Source organism: Mus caroli, chromosome 6 (assembly GCF_900094665.2).
Source record: "Mus caroli chromosome 6, CAROLI_EIJ_v1.1, whole genome shotgun sequence".
NCBI classification, from domain to species: domain Eukaryota; kingdom Metazoa; phylum Chordata; class Mammalia; order Rodentia; family Muridae; genus Mus; species Mus caroli.
The window spans coordinates 46,052,044-46,079,596 of NC_034575.1; the positions used below are offsets into that span (position 1 = coordinate 46,052,044).

At 44.7% G+C, this 27,553-nt stretch overlaps 1 protein-coding gene across 4 annotated transcripts in view; it reads left to right on the forward strand.

Moving 5' to 3' along the window:
* Positions 1 to 19,140, forward strand: part of Snx10 (sorting nexin 10) — a 70,988-nt gene extending 51,848 nt beyond the window's left edge. For all 4 annotated transcript variants that reach the window (XM_029478940.1, XM_029478939.1, XM_021165049.2 and 1 more), the window contains exons 3-7: positions 4,454 to 4,540; positions 8,472 to 8,572; positions 8,922 to 9,020; positions 16,673 to 16,891; positions 17,343 to 19,140. In XM_029478940.1, coding sequence (XP_029334800.1) covers positions 4,454 to 4,540; positions 8,472 to 8,572; positions 8,922 to 9,020; positions 16,673 to 16,891; positions 17,343 to 17,424 — 588 coding nt within the window. In that variant the 3' untranslated portion in view covers positions 17,425 to 19,140. The remainder of the gene's footprint in view (positions 1 to 4,453; positions 4,541 to 8,471; positions 8,573 to 8,921; positions 9,021 to 16,672; positions 16,892 to 17,342) is intronic.
* Positions 19,141 to 27,553: the final 8,413 nt, after the last annotated feature.

Here is a 27,553-nt window from a genome sequence, read left to right on the forward strand (position 1 = left end):
CCCAATCTGTTGGTGGCCTTTTTGTCTTATTGACAGTGTCTTTTGCCTTACAGAAGCTTTGCAATTTTATGAGGTCCCATTTGTCGATTCTCGATCTTACAGCACAAGCCATTGCTGTTCTATTCAGGAATTTTTCTCCTGTGCCCATATCTTCGAGGGCTTAATCGTCTCTTATCTGTAGAACTGGAGCAATGTTGCCTGGGTGTTAGAGAAGAAGAGGCTAGGCAGACAGATAAGGTTGGAGCTGGGTCAGCGGTCAGGGGTCAGGGAGAAATGGCCCACAGAAATCAAAGCGTAAATACACAGTGATTGGGTTTTTACAGACCTCATGGCCTGCTTTCTCACGGAGTGCAGTCAGGATAAGTTACTTTAAATTTTTAATTCTACTCCTCCTGCATTTTCTTTCATAGCAGATGTAGTCATTAGGCCCAAGAAGTCATTAAAGTGTTTAATAAGGTTATTAAATTGACTAACAGCACCTTTGGAAGCCATTTCCATAGGAAATCCATATGATTCCAGGTATGGGACATGGGGCTGTCCTCTGTGGCGGACAGCCTGTCAGCGTCTCGGTGAAGGATGGCAGGCAGGTCGTGAGGGATGCGTCTAATTAAAGAGATTATAGGTGAACCTCGGCTGTCTGGGCATGCTGTTCGTAGCTGGAAGTGTGTTGAAAGTTCACTAATTCCTACTAATTGCAGGGTGGAGGAGAAGAGGTCCATCCAAATTGTGGAATATTTTAAAATAAATGCACGTTTATTACATTCGGGTACATATTTTAACTCCAACTAGGCCAACAAATTGTTGCCCTGCACAAGTCTTAGGGGACAAAGTTACTGAGGGTGTCAGAGTGATTTTTAATGATTTCTATGTAAATAGGCGTTTCTGAAGTTCTTCAGGGTGTTTGAAGACAGTTGGTTGTCATAGATCTTAAACACTTCACCGGTTACCTTCCATGGTTAATTGGCACACCTTTGGAGGATGGGATGGGTAAATTAAGATAAACTTGAGGCTATTTTAGGGAATAACTTAATTCAATGATAAGTGGTGTCCAAGAGGCCAGGTGGAAGAGGTTTTTATTTCAGCTCAAGTTTAATTTAGTTTTCCCCATGAAGGCAATTTGCTCATTTGTGCAGGCACCCGCTGATTGGCCGACTGATGTTGGTAGAGATACTGAAGGTGTCAGGCATTCTTGTCTTGAAAGCCGGCCCAAGTTGCTTATGGTAGGATCCAGGAGAAGAGGCCCACTGGTTAGTGCCGTCCAGCACTAGGAGCCAGGGAGCAAGCCACTCTCCTAGGACAGTCAAATAAATCACACCAGGAGAGATCTGACAAGCAAAAGCCAGAAAAAGGTTAGGGTAGGAAGCAGAAGGAAGAAAAAGAAAACGGCCTGGCTTTAGTAATCCAGGTAGGAAGACCAGTGTTCAAGGGCATAAATGACACAAGGCCCTGTTGCAATCCTGGAGTCCTCTGCCCAACTTCAGGCAGCTGTTAATGGAGTCTTGCTCTCCCCAGCAATGGTCACCACTTAGGGAACTGCTGGGAAGCAGAGCCTTGTGTGAGTCTTTAGCTTTCTGTCCCAGGAGACTGTTATCTGTGTGAGTCAGGGTGGGATGAGGGGGACTGTTGCCCTAGGGAGGATTTAGGTACACAGGAAGAAGGTGTGACAGAGTGGACCAGTCTGTGGCTGGAGCCTTAAGTCAGAGAAATCTGGGCTTGGGAACTGAGGTGTGTGTTGGGGGAGCCTGAGTTAGGATTGAGAGTTCAAAGCCAGTTTGGGTTATGTAGTGATCCGGAGGGAAGGAAGGAAGGAAGGAAGGAAGGAAGGAAGGAAGGAAGGAAGGAAGGAAGGAAGGAAGCAAGGAAGCAAGGAAGCAAGGAAGCAAGGAAGGAAGGATGAATGGATGGCAGACAGGCGGAAGAAAGGAAGGAAGGAAGGAAGTTAGGGAAGAAGGAAGGAAGAAAGGGAGGGGAGGTGGGCAGGCCAGTGTGACCATGGTGATTTGAGACAAGGTCTCTCTGTAGCCCTGGCTGGCCTGGGACTCACCATGAGGTGATTCTACTCCTGAGTGCTGGAATTAATGATGTGTACTGATAGACTTGGATTAAATTTTTAAATTTTTCTCCCCCTCCCAAACCCCATTTCTTTTTCTTGTACTGAAACTGGTTTTTCCCCTTCATTAACAAAGCCTAGATTAGATTTTCTTCTTTCTTTTCTCCTCCCTCCCTCCCTTCCCCTCCCTTTTCTCCCCCCCCCCCTTTTTCCCTGAGTCAGGGCTTCTTTCTCTATGTAGCCCTGGGTGTCCTAGAACTTGCTTGCCCATAGACCAGGGTGACCTTGAATTCAGACATCCTCCCGCCTCTACCTCCCTGTGTACCTGACTTGTTTGGAACTCAGTATAGGGCCAGGGGCCTTGAACCCGGGACGATCCTGCCTCCACCTCCTGAGTGCTGGGATTTATAAGTCTGAGCCTCCGTGCCTGACTCCCACTTCTGCTCGCGGTGCTCGAGGCCCTGCCATTTCAATGCTGGCCCATGTTTTCCATCTCTGTTCATGTGTGACCCTGAGTGGTTGGAAAGAGTTGGCTTATGCTCGACTCATCGGAGAATCTGTGCCTTTTCCATGGAAAACTGGCGCTACCAATACCCTCTGTGGGAATGTGGCTTCCACGGGACACGCTGACTCGGAACCAACCGTCCCTTAGTCCTCCACTAGGCACGGTGCCAAGGATGACACTACTTTTGAGGGCCAGTGAGACTTAGAATTTCTTTTAAAATTAGAAGAGAGAACTTTTGGGTCAAAGAAAGACCCGTAAAAGCCTGAATGGTGCGGAGCCTTAGGTGTGCAGGGTTGGGAGGCTGGGATGGGGGCGTGGTCTTCTGAAGGCTTGCGGTCTTCTCTTCCCAGTCTATTTACTTGTTGAGATTGGATGTGTGGTATAGCTGTGAACCCTAACTCCCTGTCCATCACTCTCTTCTCTTCCTTTATTCCCTCTCTTTCCCCGTCCTGTTGACCAAGCAAACATAGATTTATTGATTTATTTGTATTTATTTATTTATTTATTTCAGGATGGGGTTTCTCTGTGTAGCCCTGGCTGTCCTGAAACTCTGTAGACCAGGCTGGCCTTGCCCCTGCCTCCCTAGGCCCCTGAGGGCGTGCAGTGAGACTTCTCAGATGCAGGACCACAGGGTGTGCTGCTTTCTAACACAGACCTGCTGGATGCAGTGTTACTGTCAGCAAACAGGAACTGCCTCTCAGCTTTTGAAAAGTCTCTGAGGGACTGAGGGAAACCTCTTGTTTATTATCTGAGCAACAGCACAGAGGTCTGTCCAAACCCATGGCCTGCCTTCCTCTTCTCTTTTGAATCTTTTTAAAAAATTTTAAATTTTTTGTGTGTCTTTTTTTGTTGTTGTTTGGTTTTTGTTTTTTCTTTGTTTTGTTTTGTTTTTTGTTTTTCGAGACAGGGTTTCTCTGTGTAGCCCTGGCTGTCCTGGAACTCACTTTGTAGACCAGGCTGGCCTCGAACTCAGAAATCCACCTGCCTCTGCCTCCCGAGTGCTGGGATTAAAGGTGTGCACCACCACGCCTGGCGGTGTTCTTTCTGTATGTATATCTGTGCACCACAAGCACGCAGTGCCCAGAAGACAGGGTCAAATCCGCTAGGAACTGGAGTTACCATGTGTGTGCTGGGACGCCAGGAAGAGCAAGAGCGCTCTCTCCAACTCCTTTCTTCTACTCTTACTATCTTTGAAAACAAACACACACAATTATCCACAATGTATTTTTTTTTTATGTGTTTACTTACTAATTTATTTTGTTGTTTTGACTTGGACTCTGGCTCTGTGGCTAAGCCTGGCCTGGAATGTATGCCCCACCCCCACGCCTCTGTCCCTCCAAGTGCTGGGGTTGCAGGTGTGCCCTTGTGCCTCTGCTGTAGAAAACGTCCCCCTTGCTCAAACACAAAGATGAAGGGAAAGTGACTTGATGTATAGAAAATGTAATTAAAAATTGTGGGAGAGAGGGTGTGTGGCTGGGCTGGGCAGTTTCCCTGTCCCTAGTGCTTGCTTTTCAAAAGACCTTTGTTACTTCTCTTTATTTGCTAGACAGGTCCTAGGTATTTGAGGTGGTGTTAGTAACTGTTGCACTGAAAAGCTGAGACAAATGGCAACTTACTTTTCAGAGTATTAAGGACCAGTTTCAGAGCTATCTTCTTGGTTCTCTTCCGGTACCCTTAACGCACAGGTCACAAGCACTCTCCGCTCAGTTTTGCATTATTTAGAAGTTTCCATTTGTGGCAACGTGTTTTCTGGACTCTGGTGACACCTGATTCATGGTCTCTACTTCCTTCTTTCTGAGGGACGGCGAGCACACTGGCTGGCACCTCCAGTTCTGTCCGGCTCCCTCCAGCCCTTCCCACAATCCTGACACTGTTCTTTGTTCCCGATGCCCTTACAGGAGTTCGTGAGTGTGTGGGTCCGAGACCCCAGGATTCAGAAGGAGGACTTTTGGCACTCTTACATCGACTATGAGATCTGTATCCACGTGAGTACACAGCCAGTAGGAAGCAGGTTTTCGGGGGTGAACATTTTATGAGACAGAATGACACTAAGAACCGAAAAACCTCTTTAGCGCAGAGAACTGGGTCGGGATGATCTGATCGTAGCTGAGTTTGTATCACAAATGAAGCAGGAAGTGGAAGAGTTGCTCCTTTGAAGCTCATATTGTTCTTGTTTAAAATATTAATATTTCAATACTTATTGCCTTTACTTATAAAGATGTGAATACATTAAAATGAATGGTTAAAGAGTATAACTTACCAATGGTATTTCTTTGTGATATTATATTTCTTTTTTAAAAAATATGTATGTATGTATGTATGTATGTATGTATGTATATGTATGAGTGCTCTATCTGCATGTATGCCTGCACGCCAGAAGAAGGCATCAGATCCCAATACAGATGGTTGTGAGCCACCATGTAGTTTCTGGGAATTGAACTCAGGACCTCTGGAAGAGCAGCCAACGCTCTTAACCACTGAGCCATCTCTCCAGCCCATGACATTATATTTCAAGATAATATATTATTTGGTAAATCGTAGACTTTGAGGGAGTATAGAGTTTTGGGGACAAGAGATACAGTAGTAACCATTTTAGATTAATACATGGTAGTAGGTTTTATTATAGCATTTTTTTCATATGTGCCTTTATACTTTGTCCTATTTATATATAGAATCAGGAATTTGGAAATGACAGTGTACAATTAGTTTGCCTTAGTCTAGACTTTGAGTCAATAGTACAAAGAGGAAGCAACAAGAAGTAACATTCGCCCAAGTGGAAAGAATACTGAACCATGAGCTTCCGAAAGCCTGCTTGGTGCGGAGTCTGCCGTGCTTAGCCTGGACAAGGTCAGCAACCTGTCCTGCATCGAGCCACGTGGAAATGTCCTGCGGCAGCTATACTGCGACTCCCACTGCTGCTATGCAGCAAGAGCAGCAGAGTTTGTCTGTGTACCCCAGAACTCCCGGAAAAGACAGGAGGCAGAGCAGACCGGCCCCTCCTGTGCACCGGGGCCGTCTGCTGTATCTGGAAATGTGTCGAGCACAGGCATCTGAGGGCACAAATGAGTTAACATGTCGCGCACCATTCAGTGTCATCTGCATAAGGGGAGTCTGAACTCCACTCTACATCTTTTTCCTTCAAGAGTCCCTAATTTAGAAAACAAGCTAGTGTAAACACTCTGCCCTGCCTTGCCTTGCTTTTCTCTTCTTGCGGTTATTTTCTAAGCCACTGATGTTGTTATTTTGCTTTTGTTTTACGCAAAAGCTCACACCAAAGGTGCATTCTGTGTGCAAAGTTATCAGCATGTAAGGATAGGCATTTGGGCTGGGGAGATGGCTCAGCAGGTAAGAGCACTGGCTTTTGCAGAGGACCTGGGAGCTGAGGTCCCAGCACTCACATGGCAGCTCACAGCAGCCGGAACTCCAGTTTCAGGGGGTCCGGCCTCTCTTCTGACCTCCCCAGGGTTCTGCAGGCACTAGGCACACAGACATATACTCAGGAGCACACACATACCCGTGAAATTAAATGAATAAGTATTTTTAAAAAGGAATAGACGTTTGAATCAGATGTGGGGGTACACACCTGTGACCCCAGCATGTTGTGGGTAGAGGCAAGAGGATGGGGAGTTCAAGGTGATTCTCAGCTCTAGAGTGGAGTTCGAGGCCAGCTTGGTCTACATGAGAACCACCTGTCTCAGTCCCTTTAGCCCTCCCTGCCCAAAGGAATGGGGAAAAAAAGAAAAAGACAAAGAAAAAGAATAAGCATTTGAAACAAAATGAAAATTTTAAATAATTTTAAGTATTTAATTACTTCTAAGAGTGTTTGTGGGCCTCATCACATACTTCAGAGCATCATGACATTTGCTTATTTTCAGGAGATAACCAAATACAGATTATTTGGTGCTATATGATATGAATTCAGAAGCCTACACATGTGAGCAAAAATGCTGTAATAAAACCCACTCTCATGTATTAATCTGAAATGGTTAATACCATATCTCTTTGTCCCCCCGACAATTCCTTCTGTGTTCTGGTGTCTCTCTGAAGTAATACTCAGTTGACAATAGTAAGTCTCTAGGCTTGGTGATGGCTGAGACAAGCGTGTGGATTTAGAGGGACTGAGCCAGTCAGTGTAGACCTGCTCCCGTGGTACAATTCACAGCGGGTAGGTGAGTGAGGCTTTTGGCTAGCCTCCATTAGTTAGCTCTGAGGGCATCTGCTGGGGATCCCTTCACTCAAATGAACCTCAAGGGATATGATACTAGTAGTGATAGAGCTGGCTGGCCCTTCAAGTATCTGTCCCTGACCCTGTCCTCTGGCTGAGGGGCTCACAGATGGACCTTATTCTGGTATCAGCATCAGGTGGGTTTTTGTTATCAACACCCACAACTGTGTGCCAGGAAACTGGATTTAAATGGGTCCAGCTCACACTGGCGATGTAAGAAGTCCCTGTGGTGGCCAGGTTCTCTCGGAGGAGAGGACACTCAGAGGGTGGACCTTGTTAGGGCCTGCTGCCTCGGTCTCCAAGGAGTGCATTAGTCAGGCAGTTCTGGGCTTTGAAGTTGTCCCTTGGAGTGCGGTGAGTCCCTAGGCCTCTCCGGTAGGTTTTGCTTCTGTGGCAGAGTAAGTGGCTGGATGTAGTACTGTGGCCTTTGCAGCTGAGTCTCTTGACCTCCCTGCATCCAGGAACTTTGCCCTATGTTTCATGGGGACAGCTCATGAACAAAATGTACACAGTAATTTAGATTTCCAAGAAAACGGCAGAACTTCACTGGCAGGGTAGGTTTTGAAATAATGAAGATCTTAGTAGCAAAAGTTAATTTCTCATTTAGCAATGTAATGATTATAAGTGGGTCTTCTTTTAAAGTGAATATATAAAATAGAGGGTATTTTTGTTTGTTTGTTTGTTTGTTTTGTAGGAATGGTTGAGACTTTACACAGGATCTTACTCTATAGCTCAGACTGCCTGGAATTCACCCTGTCGCCCAAACTGGCCCCAAACAGGTGGCAGGCAATGCTCCTGCCCCAGCTTCAAGTCCTTGGGTTATAGATGCGAGCCACCACACTCAGCTGAGATGGCTTGTGTTTTGAATCTAGCAGACACAGCTGTTTGTCAGCTTTGTGGTACCCAGAGGGACCGCCTGCTCATTCCGGGTTTACCCAGAGGAGAGGCATCATGGCTTAGCCTAGGCTGGGGACTTACACTTGTTTGTTTCCCAAGTCTGTCTCAGGGCTGCTACAGGGAAACAGACAGCTAGCTGGTGACAATGCTGTCAGCTATACCTGTCAGGTGCTTTCCGGTCCTTTTCCTGTCCACCCTGTTTGCCCCACTCAGGGAACTAGAGCTGATGTCATTTTCCTGGAGGAGAACCAGGGCTGACATTTGCAGATGTCTGGGATGCTTTGTGAAGAGCCGCAGGAAGTCAGTTCTGATCCACAGACGCCTGGACTTGGGGTTAAAAATGCAGTAGATGCGCTTGAGCATTGTGCATTTTAGGGCTTGTGCGTGTTTATCATGATGGGATCTCACTGTGTAATCCAGGCTGGATTTGAACTCAGTCCTCCTGCTTCCTGCCTGAGTCTGAGATGACAGGGTGGGCAAACATGCCCACTGGAGTTTTCCTTAGTTGATCCGTCTTTGGAAACAATGCTTGTCGTTAGGAGAGCACAGGCCTTCGGGAGTCTGGCCATGCCCACCCAGGGCTAACACTGCTCATTCATGTCGTCGTGGCTTCTCTGGGACTGAGTCTGATAAGCTACATGAAAGATTTTGCAGTGCACACATAAATGCACACACGTCTCATGGCTTGCACACTACTTAGAGTAGTGAGGGTCACATCATGATATATAATACATATAATAAGAAAGTGCTTTTCCCCCTTAGGTGAGGCTCACGTTTTTTCTCTTTCTATACAGACAAATAGCATGTGTTTTACAATGAAAACATCTTGTGTACGAAGAAGGTATAGAGAGTTCGTGTGGCTGAGGCAAAGACTTCAAAGCAACGCATTGCTGGTGTAAGTGACTTACAGTTTAAATTTCCGGGAGCCATCAGCCTAGTTCTGAAAGTTGATAGCGTTAAGATGCGTGAGGTAAGCACAGGGCACAGGCATGCTTCCTCTGTGCCTTCTGCATCTGAATTTAATATCCATCTCTTGGCTTTACCAGCCTTTATGGATATTAATCGCGAATGGCCCCCAGAAGTGTTTGAAGACGTATTCTCCTTTAAATTAATATCACACGACAATAATTAGGTGATAGCTGTGTGATGATTATTACCGTGCACAGCACGCATGCCTTCACGCTGAGCGATGTCTGTAGCTAAGTCACCGTGATTGGTGATCGACATTTTTCTTTCTTTATCAGACAATTACCAGAACTTCCGTCTAAAAACCTATTTTTCAACATGAACAATCGCCAGCATGTCGACCAGCGCCGCCAGGGCTTGGAAGATTTCCTCAGAAAGTAAGTAAGGGCCTGCATCAGGCAAGGGATGTGCACAGAGCGGGTCTGTGTGGGAGATGATAGCTCTGAAAGACTGCTGGCCACACACATTCATAGCCTGAGTTAGAGCGCCATCTTGTGGCTGGCATCGAATGGTACAGATGTGAACAGCGCTTGGAAACAATGCATGCCTGAATCAGAATAAACACATGGTCTCTTAAGAGCACAGTAGATACAGCGCCAGCTTACACTTCTGAGGCAGGAGGATTTCTGTGAGTTTGAGGCCAACCCAGGTTTTGCAGTAAGTTCGAGGCTATTCCTTGTCAAACAAATATAACAAGTAAATATCCCAAAACAACAACTAACCCAGGTAAAGCAGATGCAAGTTACGCAGGAGTCTGGCCGACAAAAGTCTCCCAGGAGATAAGCATGCCTTGTATTTACAGGAAGCACTTCTTTAAAACTAGCTTCAGATACAGCAGTTAGAACAGCCTGGACGACCCTTCTCTGACTGCATGGCTCAGTTCATCTTTGCAGAGGGCCATTTGTCAAGTGCGTGTGTCGTCTGAGTGGTCTCAGTAGGTTGACTCCAGTTTCTGCGGTGGGGCACGCTTCCACCCTTCCACGGGAGCTGCCTGGAGTCCAGGCCACCAGAACTTCCCGTTGTCTCACCCCCTCCCTAGAGGCCTGACACTCACGGATTTGCACACAGATGCTGAAGCTGGGCTGCTGGGGTTCAAATCCTGGGTCTGCCACTTAAGTAGCTGGGAGTCAGGCAAGCCTTTTCCTTTCTCTGGGCCTATGTTGTCCCCTCTATAAAACAGGGACAATGATGGCTCTTCCCCCATAAGGGCCAAGGCAGGTAAATGGGCTGAGGCCTGCAGAGCACTTAACATAGTGTCTGACAACCTAATTTCTGAGTGTTGGCAGTTATTATTATTTTAGTACTCAGGGCTGAAACAGCTGTGAGCGTGTTTTTCCATCTTGTAGACAAGGAGACAGGCGAGTACAAGTTAGAGGCAAGGCCCCAACTGTCCGTTCTTCTGGTGGCTTTGGGATCTGAAATTATCTCCTTTTGAGTTCACTGAATAGGACCCCGAGCTGCTTTTCCCATGTGGCTCGCTTATAAAGGGCCTGGGTACTAAGTATGCACATGAATATTAATATTTGTTTCTATTAGATTGGCACGGTGCCTTTCCTTCCAGGAGGTCCCTAGGACACGCAGAAAGCCGGGAGCTGATGAACTGAGGACAGGGAGGACTGACACTGGAGTGACCCCTGTGAAAAGCCCAGAGGAGCTGTTAGATGAGCTGAGGCCTCTGAAAACATCACAGCAGGGTCCTTTGTCATGTCACAGGTGTGACAGAACAAAGTGCTGGTCCAGACTTTCATTATTTCTCCCTTAGGGACAACTGGGTTTATATTATTATTATATATTTATATATAAATAATATATATTTATATGTTTTAATAATATATTATTTAAAAAATATAATTATTTTTATTTCATGGATATTCATGTTTTGCCTGCATGCATGGCTGTGTGTGGGTGTCAGATCCCCTGAAACTGGAGTTCTAGGCAGTTGTGAGCTGCCATGTGGGTGCTGGGAATTGAACCCAGGTCCTCTGGTGGGGATCAGCCAGTGCTCTTAACCCTCGAGGCATCTCTCCCGCTCCTAGGAAGAACTCTGTTAACTGTCGTCTCTAAGGTGCCCAGCGGCCAATGGCTCTCCCTTGAGATGGCGCTCACATTTGCAGAGCAGCCTCTATACTGGAAGCTGCTCTATGGGAGCCACAGTGTGGCCTTGTGGCCCGAGCAGGAGGGGGGAATCCCATAGGCCAGGCTAGCCCTGGGGCTGGGGGTAGGGAGTGGGTGGGCGCTGTTGGGCTATTGCAGGTTCAGGGACAGCAAGTGTCTGTGTTTATGTCACTAGGGAAATGCAGGCCACTGATCACTCCTTTGTGGCTGGCCTTTTTAAAGTGTCATGTCATCTAGACTGGCCTCAAACCTGTGTACTGGAGTCTGGTCCTGATTGCCTGCCCAGATTGGGATTACAGGTGTGCACCACCGTGCCCGGCTTCCAGTGTTTGCTCCCTGCAGTGCTTTTAAGCCCTGTGCTTTGACAGTCCTGTGCCAGTATCTGCTCCCGTGGGGGCTGAGCTGCTGCAGAGGTGTTGTGTACTGTGTATTGTTCAGCTGTTTGTTCATTGGCTTTGCCACATGTCACAGAGGAGAACATCCTGCTTCGAGAGCTCAAGGAACTTGGGTCTCCCATCAGCCCTGGCTCTTGATGTTTTCCAAGCCACGGAACCCAGGCTCTTTTTTGAGTCCCTTAATTTCTTTGGTTGTCTGTGGAACAGAGTGGTATAGCCAGAGCATCGCTCTCCTTGCTGGGAGTTGTGTTGTTCAGACAGTTAACTGCCTGGAAAGGACTCCGAAAAGGACGGCGCTGACCTTTCACCCAACAGCTCCGTGCCAGAGATGTAGGCACAGACACGTTATGGGACTGAACAGAGAGCCTACACATTATTCATCCCTAGACACATCCACTTCCATTTGGGAGCCCTTGGTGCTGTGTCTGAATTACTTAAAATTTGCTCTGGGTGCTCAGTAGGTAAGAGCATGCACTGCTCTTGCAGAGGACCCAGGTTCAGTTCCCAGCTCCCATATGGCAGCTCCCATCCCTCTGAAACTCTAGTTCCAAGGGACTCAGGCCACGCCCAGCCTCCTTGGGCACCTGGCATGAACATGGTACACGCACATACATATAAGACAAACACTCTTACACATGAAGTAAAAATAAGCAAGCCTTAACAAATTAGATATCGATTGTCATCTTAGGATCAAATCACGGAGCAGACAGCTTTCTTTTGGTACTCTTAACTATGGCACAGTTATGAGCATTTATTTCCAACATACACAAAGATAAACTGAAGAGATCTAGTTTAAAAGTGAAAAAATAGAAATAGAAATAGGTGCATGTAGTCAATTGTGAGGATGCGAGTTGGGTCCCTGGAACCCCTGGAACCCCGGCGGTGAAGGAGAGGACAGATTTCTGAGAGTTGTCTTCCGGTCCACACGTTTCATCCTGTGGCAGGCACCCCGGCCCCCGCCCCCGGCCTCCAGTCAGGCACACAGAGTAAATAAATGATGGTTCCACTTGGCTTTGGACTGGGCCCAGTGGCTGAGTGATACAGGTGAATTCTGCGTCCTGTTCCTCTGCGCAGCCCTCCTGTTTGGTCCGGTTTGGGCATGAGTGACAGCCATCCATGACTGGTGAGAAGCACTTAAGCACCGTCCCTGAGCACACCGTGGTGTCCCCTCTGCGGCACTGACTGCTTCCGCATTATGTAGGGTCATCTGGCTGCAGCCAATCCCTCATTTGGTGTGAGGCCTCTGGAATCAATAATAGTAAAGAGGACATATGCCAGTTACAGGCTATAATAAGCATAGAATTAAATTTGATTTTTATGTAAATTTTTAAGTTGTTAAAATTCCACGAAAGCAAAATATCTCTGCATATGTATGCGTGTATAATGTGAAATGAAAATTTCATTTTAAGGTCATTTGTGTAGTAATATATACTTGATACAGGCACAATGCATATTCAGGCCAACTACGGAGGAGGAATTGGAGACTCGTTTCTCTGATTGGCTGTCAAAGAAGAGCATGAGTTGATCTTGTCCAGGCTTGAAGTTGTAGGCGCTTTGTTTCAGTACTTACCAGTCTTGGCTGGTGGGGTGGGCTTGTCTCGCTGTACAGACTGTAGCGAAGGCAGAGGTCCTCTGTTCTGGGCACTGCTGTGTTTAAGATCAGCAGAGTGGCCACTGGCAGCTGAACTGGTCACCGTGACTGTGAATTTTCAAACATTCATTGTCCCCTGTGACTGTAATTTTCTTTTTGTATCCGTTCTCCTAATTATAAGCCGTAAGCGCTTATAATAGCAACAGAGACATAAAGTTATAGATTGGAGTTATAAGCTCGTAAGTCTCCAACTGTGATAGAAGCCCTACTAATTTCCTAGGTTTAATTGCTATGAACGGGAGCCAACTCTTGTATACGGAACGCATCCTGGTGATAGCAAGCATAACCCGCAGTTAGACTGGGAGTTTACATAATCCGTATTCACTTTTCTGTGGTTTCAGGACAGCCCAGGCTAACCTGGAACTGCCTATGTAATGGAGGATGACCCCAGACTTCTGACCCTCCTGCTTCTACCTCCCAGATGCTGGCTCTATTAAGTGTTCGCCACCACGGCTGACTATGGTGGGAAAGCTTTTTTTTTTTTTTAAACAAAAGACACATACACACAGGCACGCACACAGAAACGTACAGAGAGAGACCCTCTCCACAACACACACACACACACACACACACAATTTTTTTTATATATAAATCTTTATGTTCAATAGAGGGCACCACAGCATAGATTATGGATATCTCTGAATGAGACTTTGGAGGTTTAAATGATTTCGCTCTTGGTGAGAAGTTAAGTAGGCTGAGCTAACTTTCTTTTTTCAACATCAAACCACTCTACATAGACGTGTGCAGGGAGCACCGTCTGTATGGATAGGGAGCACCGTCTGGATAGGGAGCAGCGGATGCAGGGCATCTGTAGAACTAAGTGATTCTGTAAACTGCATTGTTCTCCAACTGAATCACTCTGTGACACGCTTGATAAGATCCCACGAAGGAAAACTAGATTTCACGGCGTCCAACTCGGAGGAAAAGCAGGCCTTGTTTTGTCTACCTTAGTTACTGTGGGGAGGGTGGCAACTTTTAACTAGCATTGTAAATTTATTTTCAGAAATTCCTTTAAAATTCTGTAGGCTGATTTGTGAAACTCCTGTTATAAAGGCTTGAAAATTACTACAATTATTTATTTATTTACTTACTTATTTATTTAGAGATGGTCTTACTATGTAGGCCAGGTTGCCCTAGAACTCACTACGTAGACCAGGCTGTCCTTGAACTCACAGAACTCTGCCTGTCTCTGCCTCCTAAGTGATGGGTTTAAAAGCATGTCCCACCATACCCAGCCTATGCATTTATTGTTATGGAGGCGTCTATCAACTACAGTTGATTGATTGTTTTACAAAGCAGTCTTTATGGCTTGAAATTGATTTTCCACTGTTAGGCTTTTTGGGGAAAATGTGGCACAGATATGACTACAGAGAACAAAGGCTCGCTCTTCTGTTACGGTTGTGGGCATGACATTGGCAAAGCAGTGTCACTCAGAGGAGGCACTGGTGCCCTCCGGTCCTCCCAAAGGTCACATTTTTAAGATTAAAAATATTTATTATTGTTGTTGTTATCATTGTTACTTGAGATGGCCTCACAGTGTTGTTCTGGCTAGCCTGGAACTTGATTCTCCTGCCTCAGTTTCCCAGCTGGGATTATAGATCTATAAACACCACGCTGGTCTCTAAAGACTTATATTATAAATTTTATATTGTAAACTATCTGACCGCAAAATAAAAACACGAATATATCCTAAAGTAGTTTTTTCTTTGTTGTTTTCAAATTCATACCCAGGCAAGCTGGTTTTGCACTCTCTCAGGGCCCTGTGAATTCAGGCAGGTCAAGGAATACTTTTCTTTCTTCCTATGGGAAGCGCTCTCTCAGTTCTTCCCCGTGTCCTCCAGGTGGCAGTATTCAGCAGAAAACTGGGACCGGAGGAGCCTAATGTAGAGTCAAATTGGAAATTGAATTATAGCAGAAGAAAAGGGACAGTAGCCTTGAGGTCTCCATCAGCCTGGACTCTGATCACTTTTGTTTGCGGTACCCATGTGTTAGGTACCCAGCGAGTTAATAACAGCACGTGAGCCATTCAAGGCTCAGTAGAATTGCTTTAGACATGAAATAAAGCTGAAATGAATTTGTGTCCAATATCGTTGCCATTAGCGTACATTACTTCTGTGCTGTAATGCCTCAAACCATCTAAAATCAATTTTAAAGATCACCCATTATTTTATAGAGAAAATAAAACACATTTCCAACAGAAACAAAGCCGTATGTACAATCCTATGAACAGCCATTTGTCCTGTGGCTAGTGGGTAGCTACCAACAGGCTCGGACGTCACAGCAGGGTCCGAGTTCATATCAGGGGCTTGTTGCCATAAAACTCTCTCCTAATTTGAGTTATTTGGGACATGGTTAGAAAGCATTTGTAAACGAGGAAGATAGATTTTAGGGCAGAGGCTTTACTATGTGGCAAATGCACCTTTATCGTGCAACAGGGCCGTGTTCTGGGAGAACCAGGACAGAGGGCACATGGAGTTGAACACTTAGATTCTTTGCTGAGATTTTCTCTTTGCAAAGCACAATACTATCGCTTTTGTTCCCCCTTCCCCTCAGATTACTTCGTAAGTCTGTTGAAGCAGAGGGGATGGCTGGATTTTGCATGTTTGTAGACATCTGCCTTCTTCAAGAACTAACTGTGTTCTGTGGAAGAGAAAGATGTGGTACTGCGATGTGCTTGGTATTTATCGAAATTGCTGTTCATGACCAGGGGAGACTCACTTTTCTAGTAACTTGTTTAAACGTGCAGGATACAAGGCAAGGTTCATTTGGCCTGAAATGTATGATCTAGTTTTCATAGTCTGTGTGTGAGGAAATCCCACGTCTGGCAAAGTGACCTGTGGGTGGTACTGTCTTGCCTTCACTTTGTACTTTGCCATTCTAGTGTCTCTTGTAACACCACCACTGAACTGTTAATAGAGACTTAATTATTACACATCAAGAACATTTGCTAAAAGGATCTGAAGCCAGTTTTTACTGAAGTGTGACGGGATACTTTGACCCGATTTCCTGTTCTGTGATACTCCAGAAAAACCAGACATGTAGCTGATGGCATGGATTGGACCAGGCTAGATTCCTGCTGCAGGGTTTGTTTTTAATCCTCCGTCTGGTTCTGGTGTGTTAGTGGAAATGTGTGCTGTCTTTATAACAAGCTTCAGTCTGTCCTGTGGGCCGACTAGTATGTCCTTAGCACCAACTTGGCCTACTTGGGAAAATGCCTTGGGAGCAGGTTTACCTGGTTAGCTGGTTAGCTGGTTACTGTTTTGGCAATATAGAGACGCGTTGCTGCTGAAGATTTTACAGAAGTTTCCAGTCAGCTTTAGGTATTAGGAAAGTCACCTCAAAGGATCTCTTGTCAACTGGTACTTACATACACAGTGCAGCACCAGGCAAGGTTTAAGGTGTAGAGTGTGCTGGGGAGTGTATTGGACTTTTCATATCATTTTAATGATAGTTGAAAGTTTGGATGTTTTGTGTCAGCCTGTCCAAGAAAGAACTGCCGCACTGGTGTGCTATTGGTCGTAAATTTTTAAAAGCAGAATAAATTTTTATAACCATGTAAGCAAAATATTCCCGTAATTAATCCACACGGTCTTCACAGATGGTTTAATTGAAGAAATGTCCTTGAAGTTATTCTTTTAACAGATGTTTTCAGCCATTAGCTTTGTGTTTTTTCTCACCTAAGATTCCAAATCATTGAGTAAAAGTTTAGCATGTGCTTTCCTGCCGTTAGCGGGCAGAGCCCAGCATCGGGGCGAAGTTCCCTAAAGACATCAGTAGTACAGTTTGTAAGGGCTGCCTGCCTTCTACTGATCTCGGCCTATGCCTGATCACCAGTTATTTTTCCTTTTTTTTTTTTTTTTTTGCACAGAGTCCTGCAGAATGCACTCTTGCTTTCCGATAGCAGCCTCCACCTCTTCCTGCAGAGCCATCTGAACTCCGAGGACATTGAAGCGTGTGTTTCTGGGCAGACCAAGTACTCGGTGGAAGAAGCCATTCACAAGTTTGCCTTGATGAATAGACGGTTCCCCGAAGAAGAAGAAGAAGAAGGAGGGAAGAAAGACGCCGACGTGGACTATGATTCAGAAAGGTAGCCCTTTCCCTCTGATTCAGCAGACACATTTACATAACACATAATGTCCATGTGCGGGCACATACATATACAGACACATTTTGCTTTTTGTTGATGTAATAGTAAGATAATGAAAAAATTAATTGACTGAGATTTTATTGAGCTGTGACAGCTCATCATAGTGGTCTTCACACACACCTCCACACTGAATTAATGAATGCAGCAGAAATTCAATTATCTGCATTCTGATTATGTGACTTTCATTTAGTCAGACTTGAATTATTCGCGTTTAAATTATCTAGCTAAAAAAATATCCAACTGCACTCCAAATGGCTAATTAAAAGTCCAAATTTCCTGTCTCTCTTTGTGACTGGAGATAATTAAAGTTCCCCTCTGTTACTCAGGCTTTGAGTGTGTTGTGAAAACCAATTTCCTCTTTTTATTATTTTCCCCCTCTCTTCTTTTCCAGTTCATCCTCTGGGCTTGGACACAGTAGTGATGACAGCAGTTCTCATGGATGTAAAACGAGCCCAGCTCTGCAGGAGTCCTGAGAAGGAATTCTGGGGCTACCACCTTAGGAACGAAATTGTGCCCAGCCAGAAAGAATGCTGGCTCATAATAGATTTTTACCCAATGCCACTGTCAGTATCCCAGGTAGTGAAATTCTTAAAGTGGTGGGTTATTATTATTAGTAGTAGTAGTTTTATGTTGTCTAATTCTAGCCAAGCTTCTGTGTGAAGCTATAAGGTCTGTGAATGCCATACGGCCCTTTATTGCCATCCTATACTTGTAAATACGATCCTGCTTTCAAGTGAAATGAGTTATATGATTATATATATATATACATATATATATATAGGCGTATTAGTAGCATTTAAAGCCAGATAGGGCACCCTTGCTGTGTCAATGAGGAAGTTACTGTAAATACAGTGCTCGACTGAAGCTAGAGTGCAGAGTCACAGCACAGCAGACTGCCTGCCTCTCTGGCATGTGGCTCTTGTTTCATGGGGACTTCTTCTCTGGAAAATACTTTGCCTTCAGGTATTTGATTGAAATATTTAAGAGTATTTAATCTTTCCAGTATCCTGTATCATGTGTAAATGGAAAATGTGTCTTACAAATAGAGATGCACTAAAAAACAAACAACAACAACAAAACAAACGTTTACATCTTAGGAGGGAAGAAAAAAACCAAAAGTCTTTGTAATTTTGCTTAAATTTGCCAGACACAGATTTAGAAATACATCCTCACTGTCCAAAATCAGCTTAAACATTGGCTCTGGCGAGGAGTCATTGTGCAATTAGAATAATATCTTATGATTTATTTTCTGTCATTAAAAAATGTACTTTAAAAAAAAAGTCACCAGGTAGCTTCCATGAGGAATAGCTCCTCACAGTTCATTTTTTTCAGTTAGAAGAAGGTTTTTATGAGTTAATTTTACCCATAAATATTTCAGTAATTTTGGAGTGGAAGTTGGGTTGCTAACATCAGAGCTCATGTTCATGTTTTAAAGCCTTTTCTTTGTAGGTGTCTCTCAGAAGATTGGCTTACCTGGAATAAAATAGCTTTTTTTTTTTTTAAAAGTGTCCCAAAGATAAGATGTCTTGGGTCCACCATGAGCTTCCAGTTTCAGCCGGGGCAGCAGTTTTCCTGGGATAATTAGCTAAGGGCTCCTCCAGAGTCTTTCCACATATCTCTGGGAACCAGCAGAAGGAATTTTCACCTAAGAGGGATAACTTGTTGCTTCCAATGAATGGCTCCCACTCTCGTGGGTGCAAAAGTGGCAGCAAAAAGCAGCCATTTACTTGGGTACTTAAGAGTTATTGTATTAATAAAAAGTTATTGAATTGTCCTTTGAGAGGCTTCTTACTGAGAATTGGTTAAAAAAAGAAACAAACATTCAATTTGGAATAAGAATGACTATTTTTTTTAAAGTTCTGTCTGAAACATTATCAAACTTGTGTAAATATTTTGATTTATGTCTTAGATCCTGTTAACCGTGTCCTCTAATTGTCTTTATTTTAATGCCAAAAGGAAGTGATTATGCAGCTGTGTGTAGAGTTTCAGAGCAAATTCCTCAGCAGTGTAGATGAATTCACATCATTTATGTTTTAATGGCGTTTATTTTGGAAAGCATAAATTGTGACGTCAGTTATCATGCTACTTCTTGGTGACATAATATAACCTTTGAAGTTAATATGAAGTGATGTTTGCTCCATAAACTCCACAGTCACTGTTTTCACATTAAACATGAAAACAAAACAAAACTTTGTTCGATTACTTACTTTACATAGGAGACTATATTTCCTCTGACTCAGACCTAAGGTCTGTGGTTTTTTTTGTTTGTTTGTTTTGTTTTGTTTTTTGGTAATTACTGGTAATTTCTCATTGAAGAGCTCTGGTCCGACTTGGTTTGAGGCTCCCTGCGTTGTATTTGCTCTGCTTTGGCTGTCAAAACAGCTGAGCCCCAGCAAGCGTCTTCAAACTGACTTTTTGGGGTCTAGATAGTTCAGTTTCCAATAGGGCTTTGTTTTATGCTCTCATGTCTGTAGGAAAACAAGTAGCTAAGCATTTAGCAGGTAACTAAGCAGAGGATACATTTAGTGGACTTTTAAATGTGAATTAAGCTTTAAGAATCGCAGTTCTGGCTGTCTTATGGTTTTCAGCCAGCAAAACTCGATTTTTCTGGATTTTTCTGCAGGTACAGCACCTGGAAGGTCATAGTCCTTTGTATTTTGTTTTAGAGTTGGCTTTCTATGTAGCTGAAGGCGTTGGCAGTGAAAGTCAACAACCTGTTACTTAAGACTTAAAAGTCTCCTTTGCTACAAAGTGATTTTCCTTCTAGTTAAAATTTTCAGTTAAAAAAAAAAAAAAAAACCACTAGGGGAAACCACAAATGTTTGTCTTCAATCATTTGTCATTCCTTAAGATACTAAATATATTTTGCCAGAGCTCTTCAGGTCTACTTCAAATTATATTTAACAACAAATACAAACAAGTTATTAGCAACATGGAGAAGTAAAAGCATAAAACTTCTTACATGACATTAAGCATTTAATCAAATTTATTTAGTTTATCCATGTTCTAGCCAACAGTGGCAGCTGGATGTTGTCTTGAACCCAGCTTCTTTATTTTGGGGCTTCTTTAAGGGTTTATTATCAAGTTAAATGTGAACAATAAGGTTTCAGGATTGAGCCATTTTCATGAAAGGCCTAATTTTTTTTTTTAAGTACAAAAATTAAGAAGGCTTATTCTGTTTCTAAATTGTCTTTCTTTTAATATTTAAATTAGTTAGCTGGTGCCGGATGAGTCCAACGCCGTCCTTTCCACCGAGAAAACATTTATTTCAATACAGTTTTGTTTCTGAAGAAAACCATTTCTTAATTTGTTATGAACACATTTTTTAAACGTAAAATGTCTGAACTTAGTTGTGGCAACTTGACATTCATTAAAGGCATAGATACAGTTTTCTTTGCAAGTCAAGGCAAGAAATGCAGACATTTTAATAAATGGAGCTAAAAATAATTTAGCATGTAAAGAAACAATTCCTTTGGAGTTTGATACATTTACAATGGGTTCGGGGCTTTGTTCTTGGCTGGACGCGTTTTACAGTCCAGTCACCACTGTCAGCCCTTAAGTCAAACCCTTTCCCTCTTGCTGGAAACTTCTAGGTCCTTGTTAAAAATAGTGCACTGGACACTAATTTATTTTAGCAGTGAAAACTCTGGTAGTTCATGACCCTTTTCCTTCAAAATTCCAAAGACTCATTTTCAAAAGATAGATTAGAAAAGAGGGAGAGAAGAACACTAAGCTACAAAAATTTGTGCGGAATCCACTCTGTTTTAAGCAAAAGAGAAGTAGAGATGCTGCAGAAGCCAGCAGGCTCTGAGTGCCATAGCGCGTGGATTTCAACTCTTACCTGGGCCTTCTTTATAGCTCAGTCCCCCACCCCCGTGGGCCTCCGCTCAGCAGCCCGCAAGCTCCTGCCATCCCACGCATGCTCCCGCTTCCTCGGTTGGGTAACCCATGGCAACCGCCTTGGTAACCCATAGCAACTGCTCTGCGGAACCGAGTGGGGGATGGGAGGAAGCCATTTGGAGTGGGCGGGTGGAGAGCGATTTACCATGGCCCACCTGCCTCCGGCACCGCCAGCGTCCCGCACCCAGACAGTGAGGACCAAACAAAGCCACCGCACACGTGCCGGGCGTGGGTGGGGGAGGCACGTGGGCCTTTGTTCTTCAGATGCCGCCGCCCGCCGAGAGTGTGCACATGGCTCCATCAGCTCCAGCCTTAGCTGACCCCACGCTGCGCTGTGCGCTTATTCCCAGGAGCCTGGAACCTTCCAGACCAGAGCCCAATACGCTAACGTTCCTCTCTTGCCTGACCCGGTTGGGCCTAGGAGCGGAACTTTTGTCCCTGGGGAAGAATCGCGTGCGTCCAGGTTCTGGGTAGCGCGTGGGGAGATGTAGGTCCCCAAGCTGCTGAGCCAGGTCACTTGAGGCTGACCAGCGGTGCGAGGCCACGGGTGGACGGACGGGGTCGCTGTCGGGCAGCGTGGCGCGTTGATACCCTGCAGTCTATGCCCAGAGCATCATCTGCTGGCTTGTGCTCTCCAGACTCCAAGCCTGTGGTGAGATGGTTCAGGCTAAATCTCCATTGGGCCAGAAAGCAAGACAGAGGGGGTGAAGGGGGAGATGGCACTAGGTGTTGAGAGTCATACGGCAGATCACAGTCTACCTAGCTGTGACTCCAAGCTCATTTGGACAAAAGAAAAGAAAAGAAAACATTTGACCTGGATAATTTTGTGGCCCTCTGAGTCCTCAATTCTATTCTATTCTCTGTTATATCAGCATATCAATTATAAATCTAAATAGCAAAGCCATCAGGAGCATCCTTTTGGGTGATGCTAAAACTACACATGTACCATATACTCTTGTATAATGTGCCTCTCTTTTCAAGTTAACTAGGTCCAACGTGGGTTACACGTTTTATAGTACTCTTAACACCCGATGAGAAGCTGGACTCAGATTTTAATCCTTTCATTTAAAAAAACGCATATTCAAAGGTCTATATTCGCTAGTATTGATCTTAGGGGAACTGGGTTTATTTTCACAAACACAACCTTCTGGCCTCTTCCTGCAGAGCATGGGTGCCAAAGAGTCTGCATGTACTGCTAGAGGCAGAGCAGAGGTGTCTAACCGCCCAAGCTGGTGCTCAGTACAGTTCCAGCCCTCAGCACGGTACTGTGTTAGGAGCTCCGTACTTTAATCTTTTTTTTTTTTCCCTTTTTTTAACAAAAGCAATTACAGAAAAGTGCACATTTAACGTGTGACATTTAACATTTTTGCCGTGGCAGGCAGCCTCCACTTAAATGGGGCCTTTCTTCGGAACAACAGGAGCCAAAAGGCCTTGTGTCACGGAGTAATGTAAGACACAATCAGGGCTGCAAATGCACAATGAATCGGGAAGGATTTATGTAATTAATTGACCAGTCTTAACCTGTTATCGTGATGTAAGGAATTTGGAACTCATTAATTTGGGCTCTGACAGATTTCATATTAGAACTGGCAAATATGGATTGAGCCTCTTATTCTTGTAGCAGCTGGAATTTCCATGACAGTGAGGATTACTGAAGAAGACCTATTGCTAGAGTCAAACTGCTTTTTTGTAATCAGTGGCCCTGCTCTGCATTAAAGGGATAATGAAAAATAAAATTACCTGGCATGGGAAGTGGAAGGGGGCGAGGTCACCCCACCGCTGTGTGTGACGAGGGCAAGCATTTGCAGCCAGAAAAAAAAAAGTACTAATTTCAATCTTCAAAGTTAGTTGGTTTCTCAAGTACCCTGAGATAGAAGAGTCTTGGGTCAAGGTTCTTTTGTTGTCAAAGTTAAAAAGGAATTAAAGGAGGGAGACTTGGAGCCTCCTCCATGTGGACAGAGACTGTAGAAAAATGGACTCTCCGGGGCTGGAGAGATGGCTCAGCAGTTAAGAGCACTGGTTGCTCTTCCAGAGGTCCTGAGTTCAATTCCCAGCAACCACATGGTGGCTCACAACCATCTGTAATGGGCTGCACGAAGAGAGAGTACTCCTATACATAAAATAAATAAGCAAATCTTTAAAAAGAGAACAGAAGAAAAAGAGCTTTCCAGAGACAGGGTTCTACCTATCCATTGATGAGCAGTTCAGAGTTCTGAAGGAGGAGTGGCTTTCTCAAGAGCCACTTCCTCCCGTCTCCTTGTCAGGACTCCTTAGCGGAGCCCACAAAGCCAGGACTGGGCGCTCAGAGGATAATCTAATCTGGGTTCTCTTCACACTGTATGATGTTTAGTGAGTCACCCATTTAAAAACATTTAGCTTCTTTGTGATTTTACAAAAACTCTGTAAAAGCCCAACTTTCATTTTTCACTCTGCTTGACAGTCAGAAAATTGCTAGGGTTAGAAGAAGGTCCCTGAGATTAGAAGGCATGTTTTTCCCCTTTCTTGGACATTAGGCCTCCCTTATTGCCAGTCTGTGTGATAAGGTTAATACAACAACTGCCGCGGGATCATTAATACAGGAAGATAAGCAAAGTTGCACATTTAAAACATCGACTGGGGTCATTTGCCTCCTCCTGCCGATAAGGAATACTTTGGAAACACATCCAGGGCAAGGGTGTGGACTACTTAACTTTTTAGAGCAAAAGCCCAGCTGACCTCCCTAATGCATTATTATTCATAAATGTTCTTCAAAGTTCAGTATTGACTGCTCTTAAAAGTTAAACTTCCTGCCGTTATAACAACTTAGGTTTTAGTAGAAGACATATGGTTAATAAATCTTTGGGGAAAACAAACAGATATCCACCCCCCACCCCCCACTCCGGAGTTTTTACTGGTTTTCTTGTCTTGATTCCAACCAAGTGACACAGAATTTTAGTTAGGCTAATAGGATCCGATCTCTCAGCGAAGTGCGTGGTGAGGAATTTGTTGGGGATGGCCTCGTTAAGGAGTGATTTCTTCAGCTTCAGCGCCATTGAGATGATAGCACGGTGATAAACACTGGGCATTTGCATCAATATTTCCACGTTATCCTTCACCCTGAGCAAGAAGAACGCTAGTGGTTGTGATCCATGTTATTATTTCAGTGGGATGGCAATGAAGATAAACAGCTGATAGCAAGGCTTGGGCAACTGCCATAAACCTGACAGTGTGGGTGAATACACTCGAGGTTTATGTGCTCGGTCTCGGATCTCATATGGGGATTTCTTTGTTTTTTTTCTTTTTGTAAACAAGGGGGAGGTATGTGTAACTTCACAACTGTGGCTAACCAGCGTCCATGCATACGGCTTAGGGAGTGGACAGACGGAAGCCTGGTTAACCAGAGACTGTGTTGACCTGGTAGTCTTGCAAACCAGCTTCTGGCCCAGCTGCTGGACTGTCCTCCAGGGCAGTTCCCAACTCTCTGGACCTCCATTTCCACATCTGTATCTCAAGAGATCTGAATATAGGCTGTCCTGCAGATGTTCCCTAGAGTGTTTGGTCCTAAAATAAAAAGGGCGGAGGCTTCCATGGTCAGCTGTGCTCCATACACACTGCAATAAGCAACGTTTAGCATCAAACCAGGACTCTTCCGTGCCTCTTGCATGTTTGCTGCTGCTTTCGAATCTGTGTGTCAGAAACAGGAGGTGACGGTATGCGTTTTTTTTTTTTTTTTTTCTTAAACTGATTTGAAGAAGGGAATCTAAACATCTTTGAAACTATAGTGCTTTGGATTTTTTTTTTTTTCTGAGATCCTTTTTATTCCCACGTGGTGTTCTTGCCAGGGTGCAAGGGACAAGCGGAACTCTGAAACATTCTGCTGCACGCTTGTAAACCCGACCCTCAGGAAACAGAGGCAGAAGTCCAGTCATCCTCAGCTACGTGGTGGGTTCAAGGCCAGTCTAGGCAGCATGACATTCTGTCTGATAAGTGAGTCGTCTCCTTCAAGACAATGCTCTTGGAGAGGCAGGAAGTATGGTGGGAATTTTAGAGTGAGTGCCTGGGCAAGTCACTTAACTATTATTCTGATTTCTGCTTCTTTGATTCTGCACATGAGAGCCCATGTTCAGTGCAAGTGGAATCCCTCTAAGACATATATGATCCCTCTGCTTGCAAGGGATCACCAAGGTCCCCCCCAAAGCCCTTGAACTTGGCCAGTTTCTGTTAGTGACTTATGACTGATAAAATGTCCCGATGCTCTGACCACACCCACTGGATGGCTGGTGGCTCATCTCTGTATTTTTGAAGTCCTGCCTTCCCCATCTCCAGATGCTTTTCTGAAAACACTCAGGACTCTATATTATGCACGCTTTGTTACCTGGCCATGCCTATCTTCAGGCCCCCGCTGGAAGATGAGTGCCCCATTTCACCTTGGATCACTTTTCTCTCTTGAGGCACCAGCTACAGCTGGTACAGGCAGAACATACTGTGGAATGATTCCTATTGAAGTAAGAACCCCGGGCTAGAGAGATGGCTCAGTGGTTAAGAGCACTGACTACTCTTCCAGAGGCCCTGAGTTCAATTCTCAGCAACCACATGGTGGCTCACAACCATTTGTAATGGAATCTGATGCCCTCTTCTGGTGTGTCTGACAGCTACAGTGTACTCATATAAATAAAATAAATCTTAAAAAACAAAACAAAACAAAACAAAAGCAAGAAGCCCATGTCCCGACCCCCTTTCCCGTGGCAGACCCTGAGGCAGCAGACCTCAGTCCCTGGCTGGAGCCTCGCTGGGTGTGAGGATCTCAAGTTATCCCGAGGGCAAACAGAATCATCTGAGCACCAATTTTCAAGTTACAGAGACTGTAGGGACGTGAGAAAGTCGTTCCTTTTCCTGGGGTTGACATTGTAGTCAAAACAAGTCTGCCTGGACTGCCTTTCTCCTTGACTAAAGGAGAATTCTTTGGTCATTGTCTGAAATATCTTTCTGGGCTATTTCTTTTGGTCAGTCTGTTTCTACTTAGGTACTGTGGCTATTATACTGAGTGTGAGTTAAAATGTACACTTACTAAGGAAGTGGTAAGTTGAAATACTCAGCTATGCAGATGGTTGAGCATTTTCTCTAAAGGTCTGCTGTGATGTTACAGAGGCCCACATAGCTAGGGGCCAGGCAGACAGAGGCAGGCAGATCTCTTCTGAGACCAGCCTGGTCTACAGAGTGAGTTCCAGGACTGCCAGGGCTACACAGAGAAATCTTGTCTCAAAACCAAACAAACAAAAAGCAACAACAACCACAACAAACGAAAGAAAGAGAGAAAAGAAAAAGTCAGTGAAGGAGTTTAAAGCTTGACTAAGGGGCTAATGCCATTGAACAGTGGAATCTTACTTAATCCCTTAAACTTCTTAAAAGCCTGCCCTCCCTCTTCTCTCTTTCTACACACACACACACACACACCACAGGGACACATATGGGCATACAGATACAGACACACAAACACACCAAGACATTCATGGATAGACAGACAGACAGACAGACAGACACACCATTCCTGGCTGCTACTTTTCATCCCTTTCCCACATTGCCAACCCCAGCCTCACTGGCTCTGCTCTGTCCCCGTTTCTCTGCCACCCCTAGTTTTGTTTCCTTTTCCAGAAGGACTTGGTACACATGTGACCTACCCTCTCCAACCCACTCATTCCATTCACACTAATTCCAACCCTGACCAATAACAGCTTAGCAGTGGTCTGAATGGAAAGGGAATGGAAGGTGGAGTGTGTGTGTGTGTGTGTGTGTGTGTGTGTGTGTGTGTGTGAGCATGAATGTGTGTGTGCCCTCACATATGCATGCACGGGCTGGCAAGGATGACAGTGGATGGAGTTCAGCCTGCAGTCAAATTCCTCATTTGGTTTAGGCTAATGAACACCACTTGCATCTGATTTCAGCTTTACGCTCTGCAGATCTGTCTGTCAAATTTATTCCCTGACTTCAGGAGACATGCTCCTAAAATCATGGTGTGAGAACCAACCTGTTCCTATGGATGCCTGGATGAAGTCTGAGGTCTCTGGGCAATCCATAATGAGGATGAGAACTCCTCTCTGACGGTATCCTCCACCCACGTGACCCCTGTCTGTAAGAAGCCCAGTCAGTGGTGGATCCCCCAGGCCTTCATGCCGTTGTGCATGCTCTGTGAAGCTACCTGAGTGGACAGACTGCAGTCTAAGCACACTGAAATGCACAAATCTGGAAATCAATATTGAGCTGGACCCAATTTAGAGAGAGGAAAACCAGACCTGCCAACCATCAAACGAAAACTTTGCCCAGCTACAAGGTGCTTTACAATACAGCTATGGTTAGAATAAAAAAAAAGATTTAGTTTTATTTTTTAATTATGTTTGTGTGTGGGAGAGTATAGAGTGAATGTGTGCACCTGTGTTCAGTGCCTGCATAGGCCAGAAGAGGGCTTTGGATCTCTTGGGCTTGGGGTCACAGGTGGTTGTGAGATGCCCAGCTTAGGTTCTGGGAACTTAACTTCGGTTCTCTCAAGAGCAGTACACACTTTTTAAAAACCATTCATTTTTTTTCATACACCATATATTGATCATGCCCCCCACCACTCCTCTCAGACCTTCCTCTCCTCCCTACCCACCCAGTTTTGTTTTCTCTTTCCTTAAACACACACACACACACACACACACACACACACACACACACACACACACACAC